The following is a 14,901-nucleotide window of genomic DNA, read 5'->3' on the forward strand; positions in this document are numbered from 1 at the left end:
TTCCAGCCTGTGGACATTAAGGGCCTGATTCAGAGCCGTTCGCTATTTGTGGTCGTTCGTTCAAAAACAAGGGGTGGCTATTCAAATGATCCGTTCGCAAATTGCAGTCTGTTCCCACCTCTAAGTCTGAACGAGCGAGCAAAACATACGCTCGTTTATTTGATAAAAACGCCCCCTGGCTGCACGCACCATACGTCATGTCCGCTATTTATTAGATTAATCGAGTACATCGTACAGCGTATGAACTGCTCGCTATTCTTGTGGTTGGTGTTTTCAACCGCTATTTTGCGAGCAGTTCTGAGTTAAAAAAAACCAAGTGACGTGGTCAATGACGCTGCTGTATTAATTATGCACTCCCTTAAAACGCCCGTTTTGACCTTTAAGCACGCCTGCGTTCGGATCTCCACTCCCCGTTTTCAAGCACCTTCCCCTGTTACCACCCACATACGCCTCATTCTGTCACTCAAAATAGCAGGCCCTCGCTATATTGCGTACCAACGATTTTCGGCCGCACTGACTGGTTCGCGCATGCGTACTAAAAACCGTACGCATGCGCAGATGTGCGAACATCGCTCGGAACGAGCGTACTGCCGCTAGCGAGTGGCTCTGAATGAGGGCCTAAGTCTGCTGGTGGATCTGAGCGCTCTATAATCGGTGCCCTATTGAGTTCATCATCGCCATTTGCACCAGCCCATGGCAGACGCAGTTTCTTCTTCTGAACTCCGGCTAAACATGGCGTCTGCTGCTCCGCGTCTGAGAACATAGCCCCATGCACTGACACGCCCCCAAGTGATGTTATTTGCAGGCACGCCTCCAAATAACGTCAGGTTGGGGGTAAGCCCGGCACTCTGTCACTAGCTGGGCTTCCCCCAGCCCTCTCCCGGCACTGAATGGATGCCGCGTGCATGCGCGCAGCATCCATTCAGCTACTCTGGGGTCCGGCACCGATTTGACCACCCGCTGGCCCCGGGTAGAACAGCGGGACAGTACTGAAACCGGGATGTTGGGGAGGGGTGCGCCCTCTATGGGGTGGTGCCCCTGTTCAACCGCACTGGTCGAACACCCCAAGAGCCGTCCCTGATTTTACCAGTTCTAATGCCAGCGATCCTGTACGCAACTGCGGATCTCTGCGTCCACTCAGTGGTAGACATGCGCTGTCTGGTTTTTCATGATGCATGCGCAATATGATCGCTCAACTACGCAAATACCAGCATTGCGTCCACCTCTCAGTCAGGCTGCACCTAGCATGGGACAGGTGCAAGTTGCAATAGTGCAACTGATGATGCTTCTAAAGATGCACCAAGCTGTATTACAGCGTCTATAGATGCTCAAAGTGGGCGCTGAAGCCCTTGCGCAGTCAGACGCGCGGCTGTACACCAGGGAAGGGCTTGTAGCGCCATTTGCATAAAGTCACAGAAGCGATACCGGTAAAAGATGTAGACACGAATGCTGCAGCTTCCAAATCAAAATCAGGGCCAAAGACTCTCCTGATCCCACCAATGTAAACCATTCGTGAGGCTAAACTGAGCAGTATGGTTGTCCTTTAATCTAAGGGGCGGTTGTAAATTGATGGGAGACTGGACTTTGATGCGGCACTTACACTTTTGCGCAGTGCATTCATCTCCTGAGATTTTTTTCTCCTCTCCACAAACCAGGGCAGATATGGGCAAAGCCACCCATAGGCACCAGCTTAAACCTGAAACATTTTGCAAAGCTCCATTGAGTGTGCTTTATATATGAGGCCTATTAACTAAACCTATTTAGTAGCAGGTAAATGAAGACTGACATTCTTTCTAATGAAACCAAGGCTTCGTGCTCAAAGTCATAGCCCCGTAGCACTCATATCTAAGGGTATTACCGCAATCACATATTTAGCAAACACTGGTCAGCTTGGCTTACTGCTGCTGTATCTGTAGATGGCGTAGGCGGTACAGTCACCATTGCCGGCAGTAAGGAGCCAGCACAGCCTTTCCCGCGGCCCGTAATATGGCGGCTGTTGTGCATGCACATTTGTCAGTTACTCATTGGCGGGAGTGATAAGCTGCCAGCAGCACATCAGGAGACGCCGCGAATGAGGGGGACACAGATCGACCTCGCCGGACAGCTAAGTGGTATTATATACCGGCAGCTTATTCATAAATAGCAGTGATTGTAAACGAAGTATGCCGCTGGCTATTAGTACTGGCCTTAAATGGAGCCCTTAAGGTGCGAACACACTGTACGATATCTACGAACGATAACGAGTTTGTTCATATCGTTCATTTTATGCAGTGAACGACCAACGATGGGCGTTCCCGCATGAACGATAACGATATTTATGATCGTCCATACATGCAGGCCAACTTGGACGATATCGTCAACTCTGCCTGGGCAGAGATGTGGCAGGATGACTCCACTGAAAGATATCTTTCAAGTCGTTGGTCGTACAGATTGTACCGTGGCTGTGATTCAGAGCCGGTCGCTCTGACAGAGCGCTCGCTCTGAATCAGGGCCGGTCTTTTTTTTTTTTTAGAACAACCTCCTGGCCGCTCGCATAGCTGTGGGTGACCACCCACAGCTATAGCGAGCGGCCATGATGATGGCCGCGATGGTCAAGACCATCGCGACCATCAGCTTTGCGACTAGACCCTTGTGGTAGGGTCTCGTTGCCGCAAGCCCCAGAGAGATTTTGGCTCTAACAGAGCCGGAATCTCTCCACTGACATCACATGTGATGTCAGTGGGGCCGGCCCCAAACGGTAGGCGTTCTCATGGGAACACCTCCATTTGGGCAGCCACCTCCCCCCCATCCCGCCCACCAACATCGACAGCACGCCCCCTTCTGTGTGAGACCCAGATTGCCTGTCGCTATCCGGGTCTCACGCATGCACACAACGGAGCCGGCTCCGTCGTGCGCATGTGCTCTGGGCCACCATCGACCCGGTTGCGAGTGCTCAGCGCTTTCGACTGGGTCTGAATCAGGCCCTGTGTGTATGCAGCTTAAGTCATTTTGTCTAATTTTGCCCACATTTGTACAACAAAATAAAATGTACGTAAATGTAAGTATTTTTTTTTTTAAATAACTTTTCAGTAGTATATTGCAAAAGTGTAATATAAGTCTGACATCATTTCCCTTTTTTAACAAATGGGGTCCTGAAGGGCGCACAGATGGTGTTTATGGCAAATGAGGTGTTTGTTTCTTAAGATATATAGGAAATGGCAAACTATTAAATTTGAACTTATTTAATATGTAAATATTGTGTATATATATATATATATAAAAATGATAGCATGAATGAACAAATAATCTTTAGACGTACATGGGTATAGAATAAAATTGGCAGCAATTTAACAGATGTGAATGTATCACAATAAAGAAAAAGAAAACATTGTTGAAACACTGATAAATTGGTTTGCAAAAATGAAATAAAGTGAAATAAGATAAAATAAAATAAAATTCAATAGGTGCACACAGGTTAATGTAAAATCCTTAAAGTAAGGAAAGTTCCTTTAGAATGAACTCTGTATACCAGGAAAAAAGCATGTGAGTAAATCCGTAAAAAAATTGTCCTGGGGTGCGCGCATCTCCTACCTTACTCAATGCTGCTATACCAGTTGGTGAGGGTGGTTAATTCTGATTGTGGTACCGTTGCTGCAGTAAACTATATTACTCAGTCCTTGTCGGTTCCTGTGTTCAGTGGCTGTAAACCTTGCGGATGAATAAGAACAGCGGGGTGATGGTTGCGGCGCTATTGCCGTCAGAGCGGTCCCGTTCGGCAGAGCTCTTGCCTCGCGGTCGGCCTTTCTGCTCCCGTGCTTCCTGTGTAGTCTCAGCTTCAATAATGAATTGTGAACTGATGCTGATTAGATGTGGAGTAGGTGTGACCAACGCGTTTCTCCCGGTCGGGCTTCGTCAGGGACAGTGATCCATGCTGTGGGTGTCTTCTTGTTCGTTTAAGTAGTTGCTTCTAATTGTGTCCAGCTGGCAATAATTAGCTCCTAAATGAGAGTGACTGAGCTTGATACTGCTGAAATCCCTGGCAATAAATGTTTGTTAAGGGAATTAAGTCCCAGCAAATGAAATAAAGATTTTCATTCAGGGGTGCTGATATGAAGACATTTAGAAGTAGATATTCTAGGTAAATCACTTGCTAAAATAAAGACATTTACAGACAAAATAGGACAGGAAAGTGCATACAATGATCTGATCGCAATTTGATAGATATACATTTCTATTAGTCTGGAAAGGTTAGAATGAAGAAGGAAAGAACAGAAATGTAGTGTTGCTAGAGTTCTTATATATTCATTGTTTATTCATTTAGGTTCTCCTTCTTTCTTTTCCTTTTTCTCTCCAGGGATTATCCTTTAAATGTGATATGTATATGTTCCAAAATAAATGAATAAATAAGTGAAAATTATGAAGCGAAATAATGAATGCTTATAAACATTGTGCAATTCCTAAGTTTGGATCTAAAAAGAAGTATTTCAATATGTATTAGGCAGGTTCTTCGGTGAATGGTCTGTAGTTTGGAGAGAGGGGCTCTTCTTATATTGCAAAAAAAATTAGCTCATTAAAGTTTCACATTGCCTAATGGGTTATTATGACCTGAGGTCAGGATCCCAAAGTGCCATCCCGGGGGTGGGATCAGGGGGGCAAGTCCTATTCCGCCCGCTCCGGGCTATAGAGAGATAGTGTCCCTTACAGTACCTGTGTTTCCTGGGGGGTCTCCCAACCCAGTACTATCCAGGCCCAACCCTCCTTTGCTTCCAAGTTCTGATGGTATTTATTGGGCGTATCTAGGGTGGTATGACTGTAAAAATCTCTCCATCCGTTGCGACCAAGGACAGACTTAGCCCCCCAGGCCCCCCGAAGCGTCACTCAGCAATCCTCGTTTAAAAATTGAGAAAGTTCAAAATCTATGTTAAGGCCGTTTGGTATTAAGGTCTTCATTTCAAATATCCACTTGCTTTCTTCCCTTGACATGGATTTAATATAATTACCTCCTCTCCAGGATGGTTTAACTAGAGAGATAGCTTGAAATGAGAGTAGGGAGGAGTCTTTGTTGTGATGTAGAAAAAAATGTTCGGACACACTGTGCGTCCTTAATCCATTTTCAATATTCCTCATATGTTCTCTGAGGCGTGTGCTAAGTTTCCTAATGGTGCGACCGATATACTGAAGTCCACAGGGGCAGGAGAGTAGGTAGATGGTCCCCTTTGAATCGCAGCTTAATTTGTCTCTCATCCTGTATTCCTTTTTGGTCGTAAAGGAAATAAAGTGAGTGATGGGAGTGGTTGTTTTCTTAGTAGTGGTTCTACATGCTCTACAGTGGTTGCAATAAAAGAAGCCTTTTCTCTTATCATTAAGCCAGTTTAGATTATTGACTTCAAGATTCTTCTTTGGTGACAGATGGCTCTTAACCTCTCGGATAGAGAAACTTACGAACATCTCCCCTCGAACCCCACAGAAAAATATAAAAAGGAATTGGATGCACTTTTGCTTGAGGGGAAGAAGGAAGGTATACTCAATAAACAGGAATTTAATTATTTAACCCAATCTCATCCAAGAATACCGGTTTTTTACTTTCTTCCAAAGATCCATAAGGATCCTCAGAATCCACCTGGACGACCAATAGTATCAGGCATTGCCTCACTTACAACAAAATTATCTGAATATATTGACCAGATTTTGCAACCACTAGTATTAACACAACCCAGCCATCTGAAAGATACAACACAAATACTACATGTATTGAATGAAATTAAATGGGAAGAAGGCTTTCTACTGGCAACATTTGATGTTAAAGCACTCTATACATGTATAGAGCACAGTAAAGGCTGTAAAGCGGTAGAAGAAATCCTTACATCCAATGGAAAAATACCAGAAAAGCAAATAGATTTCATCATCAAAGGAATACAATTCATCCTACAGCATAACTATTTTTGGTATGGGGGCTCCCACCATAGACAGGTTCGCGGAACAGCCATGGGGACAAAATTTGCCCCTAGTTATGCAAACCTGTTTATGGGACACTGGGAGTCCCAGGCCATTTGGAACAACAACCCTTATATAGAAAAAATTGTGATATGGAGAAGGTATATAGACGATATCATCCTCATCTGGAAAGGCACTCTTGTGGAATTGGAAGAATTCAAAATCTACATCAACAACAATAATAGAAATCTGGAATTCACTGCTACACTTAGCAATCAATCCATCGATTTTCTGGACCTCACCATCTTCATAGAAGACAATAGGATTCATACCAAAACCTTCACCAAACAGGTCGACTGTCATAATTTCATCCCACCCTCCAGTAACCACCACCAAAATTGGATTAAAAGCATACCAAAAGGTCAATTCAAAAGGATTCGAAGGAACTGTTCCAAAACAACATCCTTTGAGGACCAGGCCACTACTCTTAAAAATAAGTTTTTGGAACAAAAATATGAAAAAACCCTGATTGAAACAGCCTTGCAAGAAGCAAGAGATACTGAGAGAGACACACTTCTTATGTACAAAAACAAAAAGGGCTCGGATCAGCAACAACCTTTATTCATTACTCAATACAATAATCAACATAGAGATCTAGAACGGATTATAAACAAAAATTGGCACATTCTATTGAAAGATGACGTTCTAAAGGGAATACTTAAGGACAAACCAACATTTGTCTACAGGAGAGCACCCAGTATTAAACAAAAATTGGTTAAGAGCCATCTGTCACCAAAGAAGAATCTTGAAGTCAATAATCTAAACTGGCTTAATGATAAGAGAAAAGGCTTCTTTTATTGCAACCACTGTAGAGCATGTAGAACCACTACTAAGAAAACAACCACTCCCATCACTCACTTTATTTCCTTTACGACCAAAAAGGAATACAGGATGAGAGACAAATTAAGCTGCGATTCAAAGGGGACCATCTACCTACTCTCCTGCCCCTGTGGACAGTATATCAGTCGCACCATTAGGAAACTTAGCACACGCCTCGGAGAACATATGAGGAATATTGAAAATGGATTAAGGACGCACAGTGTGTCCGAACATTTTTTTCTACATCACAACAAAGACTTCTCCCTACTCTCATTTCAAGCTATCTCTCTAGTTAAACCATCCTGGAGAGGAGGTAATTATATTAAATCCATGTCAAGGGAAGAAAGCAAGTGGATATTTGAAATGAAGACCTTAATACCAAACGGCCTTAACATAGATTTTGAACTTTCCCAATTTTTAAACGAGGATTGCTGAGTGACGCTTCGGGGGGCCGGGGGGGCTAAGTCTGTCCTTGGTCGCAACGGATGGAGAGATTTTTACAGTCATACCACCCTAGATACGCCTAATAAATACCATCAGAACTTGGAAGCAAAGGAGGGTTGGGCCTGGATAGTACTGGGTTGGGAGACCCCCCAGGAAACACAGGTACTGTAAGGGACACCATCTCTCTATAGCCCGGAGCGGGCGGAATAGGACTTGCCCCCCTGATCCCACCCCCGGGATGGCACTTTGGGATCCTGACCTCAGGTCATAATAACCCATTAGGCAATGTGAAACTTTAATGAGCTAATTTTTTTTGCAATATAAGAAGAGCCCCTCTCTCCAAACTACAGACCATTCACCGAAGAACCTGCCTAATACATATTGAAATACTTCTTTTTAGATCCAAACTTAGGAATTGCACAATGTTTATAAGCATTCATTATTTCGCTTCATAATTTTCACTTATTTATTCATTTATTTTGGAACATATACATATCACATTTAAAGGATAATCCCTGGAGAGAAAAAGGAGAAGAAAGAAGGAGAACCTAAATGAATAAACAATGAATATATAAGAACTCTAGCAACACTACATTTCTGTTCTTTCCTTCTTCATTCTAACCTTTCCAGACTAATAGAAATGTATATCTATCAAATTGCTATCAGATCATTGGCCCTCATTCAGAGCCGTACGCTCTGAGCAGAGCGCACGCTCTGAATGAGGGCCGGGCTCCATTTTCATGGAGCGTCCTCCTGGACGCTCGTATAGCTGTGGGTCACCACCCACAGGCTATACGAGCGTGCTTTGTGATGGCCGCGATGGTCGAGACCATCGCGACCATCGAAATTGCGAGCCGGAGCCTGCGGTTGAGGTTTTCAACCGCAAGCTCCGGAGTGATTTTGGCTCTATCAGAGCCAAAATCACTCCCACTGACATCACTAGTGATGTCAGTGGGCCGGCTTCTGACGGGAGGCGTTCCCGTGGGAACGCCCCCGTCAGGGAGGCACGCCCCCGGCACGCCTACCAAAGGGGGCGTGCTGTCAATCAACATTGACAGCACGCCCCCTTTGATCGGACACAACGAGCGAAGGACTTTCCTTCGCTCGTCGCGTCTGGCGCATGCGCACGACAGAGCTCCCTCCGTCGTGCGCATGCTCAGTGCATAACATCGACCCACTTGCGAGCGGACAGCCGCTCGCGAGTGGGTCTGAATCAGGCCCATTGTATGCACTTTCCCTGTCCTATTTTGTCTGTAAATGTCTTTATTTTAGCAAGTGATTTACCTAGAACATCTACTTCTAAATGTCTTCATATCAGCACCCCTGAATGAAAATCTTTATTTCATTTGCTGGGACTTAATTCCCTTAACAAACATTTATTGCCAGGGATTTCAGCAGTATCAAGCTCAGTCACTCTCATTTAGGAGCTAATTATTGCCAGCTGGACACAATTAGAAGCAACTACTTAAACGAACAAGAAGACACCCACAGCATGGATCACTGTCCCTGACGAAGCCCGACCGGGAGAAACGCGTTGGACACACCTACTCCACATCTAATCAGCATCAGTTCACAATTCATTATTGAAGCTGAGACTACACAGGAAGCACGGGAGCAGAAAGGCCGACCGCGAGGCAAGAGCTCTGCCGAACGGGACCGCTCTGACGGCAATAGCCGCCGCAACCATCACCCCGCTGTTCTTATTCATCCGCAAGGTTTACAGCCACTGAACACAGGAACCGACAAGGACTGAGTAATATAGTTTACTGCAGCAACGGTACCACAATCAGAATTAACCACCCTCACCAACTGGTATAGCAGCATTGAGTAAGGTAGGAGATGCGCGCACCCCAGGACAATTTTTTTACGGATTTACTCACATGCTTTTTTCCTGGTATACAGAGTTCATTCTAAAGGAACTTTCCTTACTTTAAGGATTTTACATTAACCTGTGTACACCTATTGAATTTTATTTTATTTTATCTTATTTCACTTTATTTCATTTTTGCAAACCAATTTATCAGTGTTTCAACAATGTTTTCTTTTTCTTTATTGTGATACATTCACATCTGTTAAATTGCTGCCAATTTTATTCTATACCCATGTACGTCTAAAGATTATTTGTTCATTCATGCTATCATTTTTATATATATATATATATATACACAATATTTACATATTAAATAAGTTCAAATTTAATAGTTTGCCATTTCCTATATATCTTAAGAAACAAACACCTCATTTGCCATAAACACCATCTGTGCGCCCTTCAAGACCCCATTTGTTAATTATGTTTATATCCTAGTGATTCAGGAAGGGATCACTAAGGTCTGTGGCAGCCAAAGAGTTACACCAAACCTAATATTGTTTTCCATCTACTTTGCCACTTTCTAACCCCCCCCCCTTTTTTTTCTTTCCCCCCTCCCCGTTTCCCATTACAACTAAGGAGATAGCGCAGGTACACCTGCATTTTTCCTATCATTTCCCTTTTGTATTTATATAGGACTCTACTGTAAGAGTGTGGAATATAGAGAATTATGAAGAAATCCCAGCTGTTATTGAAAATAAGAAAGCGATTGGCTCCAGGTTATCGCAGGTTAGTATTTTTTGAAGCTTTATTTCAATAGCCAACAAAGGCTGGTGTCCCGATGAGATCAAGCTGACGCGTCACGCTGGGTAATCGCATACCGCAACATAACGCAAGCGCTCCCCACAAAATACCGGCAGCGATAATTGCCTATGAGTTGATATTTAAGGTTTAGTTGAATTTTTTTTTTTTTTTTTTCTGAAATCACGGTCATCCAATGTCTTTTATAGTAAGGAGGGAAGAACACACACAAGGGATCTCCCAAAGTGTTTTAATGCAAAGTTTTGTTTTTACTTCCAGTGCGAAAAGTGTGAGAGGCCTTTTCCTATCATGCACTGGGACAATTCAAGGGCGATCACCCGTTGTGTCTTCTGCCGCCTGTCCACCCCTCCCAGAAGCCCTCTGACTCTACCTACTGCGCCATCGACCGACTTTACTACCCCATAATATACTCTTATGTTAAGAAGCTGTATAATTGCGGCCGGGAGTGAGGCCTCCGTGTGAGAACCAGCGTGTTACATCTCTCATGATGTGGAGACGTGTCCTTGCTGTCTATGAATGGAGGAGATGAATGAAATACTCCATCACACTTTTTAACAATAACATAGTTGGAAGAAAGAATCGGACTGAATAGGACATTTTATCCCATAACAGATTTATATGTTTAACATGAAACATACTTTTTGTATTGTAAGTAAAATACACCACTTAGCCTATGTACTTATAAACATTGCTTGAACCACGTATGTGTTATTATTTCCTCGTCATTGCCGTGCATGTGGCAGCTCGGTGTGTTATTACTATGTGGTGGTATAGTGAGACAGCACAGGGATATATATATTTCTTCAGGGTCCACAGGGATACCTTGGGTGTAGGTGGTGGTTAAGGACCGGACACCAAACAGTGAATCTTTTTGGACTCCCAGAATGCTCCAGTCCTTCTCCTCTATACCCCGCCCCCGAGCCTGAGGCAATCAGTTTGCTTGGTATCTGGCAAGACTTCGGATCACCTTTTATACAGTGGGCTGCCTTATGCAGCTCAAAGCTTTTATTTTATGAATTTCATATTTTATTTATTTTTACAACTCAGCCCGCAGCGTCAGACTTAGGACGTCTGTGCTGCCACTCCATCACCCCTCCGGGTGCCGCAAATCCAGCTCCGCTTGGTACTTTCGGCGAGCTTCCAGGGACCTTGCTAGCCGTTCGGCTGGAGGACCCAAGGGACAGGTAAGGCGGGTTACCACTTGCTGTAGCCCGCGGCTGGGCAGTCTTACCTCTGGTCTCAGGGGACAGACCGGAGGTGCTGAGAGAGAACACCGGCCCCGACCGCGTGATCCCACTAAACTACCAGGGTACATATGGAGCGGGAATCCAGCACCCGGTGGTCAATAATCAGGGCAGGTCAGCTTTCCCTGTTACAGCGGCCCCCAGCTCCGAGCGCCATTCCACCACGGTCTAGCCGCTCTGAGCTTCTCTCCTCCTCCGACCCCACCCCCTCAGAGGTCTCCGGCGGCCATTTTCTGTAGGCTCAGCCACAGCTATCTCTGGGAAACGCTGGGTCCGGTCTCCTTACATACCTCTCCCAGGAGTCAGGTTATGTTGCGCTATAGCGTACCAGCCAGTAGTGTCTGAGTAGTTGAATGTAGTGCCCTTTTGCAGTAAGTGTTTTCTGCATAGTATGTGACTTATGTTAGCACTGTCTATATGATTTTTCTATTCTGTCAGCCTATGCCTCTCCCTTTTCTCTCACTATAACCCTAGCATACTGGTGTATTAAGGGTCTACTATACTTCACTTTTACTGGTAATTGTGAAGACTGTCACATACTGTTTTAGTTGCACTCTACACAATGCCATATTCTGTGCTGTGCTCTCCTGCAGCTTATTTAAGCATAAACAGGATCACTACACTGCATTCCCACTTGTATTTAGCAAATACTGTCACATACCTAATGGTTGCATTTCATAAGTGTCAAAGGTTTTATTGACAATTACATTGTCAATATTTGCAGTGTTGACCCTTCTTTTTCAAGACCTCTGCAATTCGCCCTGGCATGCTGTCAATCAACTTCTGGGCCACATACTGACTGATGGCCACCCATTCTTGCCTAATCAATGCTTGGAGTTTGTCAGAATTTGGGGGTTTTTGTTTGTCCAACCGCCTCTTGAGGATTGACCACAAATTCTCAATGGGAATAATGAGATCATTCTCACATGGGCCGAAGGTCACCTCCCGGCCGTTTCCGCAGTGTTCATTCCGGGAGTTCTCAACTGGGAAGCGGACTTCCTCAGCTGTCACGAGATGCATGCCGGGGAATGGTCTCTCCACCAAGAAGTCTTTCAACTCTTAGTGGACAAGTGGGGCTTACCAGAGGTGGACCTCATGGCCTCCAGACACAATCGCAAAATGCCAGTGTTCGGGTCCAGAACAAGGGACACCGAAGCAGCCTTCATAGACTCCTTATCAGTGAAGTGGACTTTCCATCTGGCGTACCTATACCCTCCAGTTTCCCTTCTTCCTGGGGTCCTTAGGAAGTTCAAGCAAGGCGGAAGCACTGTCCTACTAGTGGCTCCGGCTGGCCCAGACACCATTGGTACTCCGATCTTCACAGCCTCTCCATAGATGCTTCTCTCCTACTTTCTCAACGTCCGGACCTGTTGTCTCGGGCCAGGTCCAGATGTAGACATGGACCCTGTCTGTCTTCGATGGCGTGGCTCTTGAAACATCTCTCCTATGGTCCAAAGGGTTTTCTAGCTCGGCAGTCCAGACTATGCTCCAGAGTGTGTAAACTGGCCTCTGTCCGGATCTATCACCGAGTGTAACACACATACTTCCAGTGGTGCGATACCAGAAATGACTACCCTCAGGTTTTTAGGGTCTCTAGAATCCTGGCCTTCCTTCCAGCAGGATTGGACCTTGGATTCTGCCTGGCCTCACTGAAAGTGCACGTATGTGCCCTGTGTATCTTGTTCCAGTGCAGAATTGCTGCACTGCCGGAAGTTTACACTTTACTTCAAGGTGCCCGGCATATTCAACCTCCCTTTGTCCCTCCAGTAGATCCGTGGGATTTGTCAGTGGTTCTCCAGGCCCTTCAGGGCCGTCCTTTTGAACCCTTGGAATCAATGGAACTCAAGTGGCTCATAGCGAAGACTTTTTCTTCTGGCTCTTGCGTCCGCCCGTAGGGTGTCAGAGTTAGGGGCGCTTTCCTGTCCCTCCCCATTTCTGATCTTACATCAGGACAGGGCTGTTCTTCTAACTCGTCCTGATTTCCTTCCCAAAGTTAATACTCGTTTCCATGTTAACGAGGAAATTGTAGTCCTGGTCTTCCAATCACCAGACCTCTGGGCAGATGAGGCCTCCTTGGATGTGGTCCGTGCTCTCAGGATCTACGTGGACCGTGCCAGTTCTGTGAGGAAAACCGATATCCTATTTCTACCTCAGGGTCCTTAGGGATCCACAGGGATACCTTGGGGGTATAGGGCTTGGCTCCAGCCATGGGCACCACAGAGTTAAAAGATTTCTCCCAGGATGCATCGGGCCCCCTCCTATACCCCGCCCCCAGGCCAAGGCACCTCAGTTTCAGTAGGTGCCCGGCCGGGAAGCAAGGGTCATCGCAGAGGGGGGCTGTATTACAGCCCCTGAAGATCTTCAAGAGCGGTAGCATAGGACTGTCCAGTGGACGTCCATGCTACCGCTCCGTCACCCCCGCCGGCGCCGACCACCGGAAGCGATCCGGGGAGCTCGGTGGGCTCTTGGGGGTTCCAGCTAGCGGAACCCCCGGGGGCCTTGGACTGTGGCCGGATGTACGGGGGGCCACTTAAGGTAAGCAGCGGGCGTCTGCGGTAGGCGCCCGCTGAATCACAGTCCAGCGTCTCCAGGGCTGGGGGCTCCCTGGGGACGGCAGTATAGTGGAGCCAGGCGGATGCCTGCGCTCTCCACTAGACCACCAGGGATACGGGGCTGGAGCGTTGCGGAACACGCTCCAGCATCCCGGGGGGTTAATGGCCTGCCAGGGGAGGACGCCTTCCCTGTAGCGCACAGGAGGCTCCTCCCCCATCACTGCTGTCGGCGCCTTACAGTAAGGTTTTGGCGGGCTGAGGCAGTGATCCTCCCCAGGCCCGCCTCTCTTCATCCTCCGGCGGCCATCTTATGTGCAGACGCTGTAGTGCAGGGTTCGGAGCCTGGGTGCCCCTTACATACCTCTCCTCCAGTAAAGGTCAGCGTATGTAGCGCTATCACTGCCAGGCTGTAGGTCTGTGTATGTGATAGTACACTTAGTGCAGGATTTCTGCATTGTATGTGACTTTATGCTAGCGCTGTGTGCCTGATCTTTCTCCTGTCAGCCATTTTAGCTATCCCTATTTCTTTCTCCTGACCAGCCCACTCAGTGCCAGTACTGTCAGGGTGGGAATTTACCTCACAGTTTATGATTTATTTCTGTGAGAGGAGTGTCACATACCACTATGTCCAGTGAGGACTCTGTTAGAGGAGCGCCTCTCCTAATTTCCTGCTCCAGATGTAAAGCAGGTGTGGGGGAGGGGGCGGTACTCCAGGATGGGTTATGTGCTACATGTTTGGCCGTCCCTGGTAACTCTGCTGTACCCAGCACCTCTCAGGAACCACCTTGGGCTTGTTTTGCACAAGCCCTGACTGTTCTTGTAAATAGGCTTGCAGCCCCTCCTACGTTTCCACAATTGGAGTTCGCACAGCAGGCGGTAGTCCCGCCGCCTATCCTGGGAGTTCCGGGACCGATAGTAATGCAGTGCCCCCCGCAACAGGTCCTGAATCAGGCTGACCCAGGTTCGTCTGATTCTGGGGTGCGGGGCTCTCAGCAGGATCAACCTAGACCTGCTAAAACACCGTTATTGTCATATCCATCCGCTCAGGATGATGAAGATGACGGCTCGTCTGATGAGGGCGAAATTGTACATTTTTCGGACACTGACACTCCTCGTGCAGGGGCAGAGGCTAAGTCTAGTATTTACATTCCAGGCCTCATACGGGCAGTCCGTGCGGCCATGGTAATTACTGACAACAACTTACCTGCAGCGCCTACTCATGCTTATTTTAAAGAGGTTA

General features: G+C 46.4%; 1 protein-coding gene and 1 pseudogene across 2 annotated transcripts in view; one reads left to right on the forward strand and one right to left on the reverse strand.

Moving 5' to 3' along the window:
* Nucleotides 1–10,531, forward strand: part of WDR88 (WD repeat domain 88) — a 47,465-nt gene extending 36,934 nt beyond the window's left edge. For both annotated transcript variants that reach the window (XM_088451132.1, XM_088451133.1), the window contains exons 10-11: nucleotides 9,740–9,832; nucleotides 10,124–10,531. In XM_088451132.1, coding sequence (XP_088307258.1) covers nucleotides 9,740–9,832; nucleotides 10,124–10,270 — 240 coding nt within the window. In that variant the 3' untranslated portion in view covers nucleotides 10,271–10,531. The remainder of the gene's footprint in view (nucleotides 1–9,739; nucleotides 9,833–10,123) is intronic.
* On the reverse strand, nucleotides 4,675–4,797 carry LOC148500990 (5S ribosomal RNA; annotated as a pseudogene).
* Nucleotides 10,532–14,901: the final 4,370 nt, after the last annotated feature.

This window comes from Taudactylus pleione, unplaced genomic scaffold, assembly GCF_031769625.1.
Source record: "Taudactylus pleione unplaced genomic scaffold, aTauple2 ptg000537l, whole genome shotgun sequence".
NCBI lineage: Eukaryota > Metazoa > Chordata > Amphibia > Anura > Myobatrachidae > Taudactylus > Taudactylus pleione.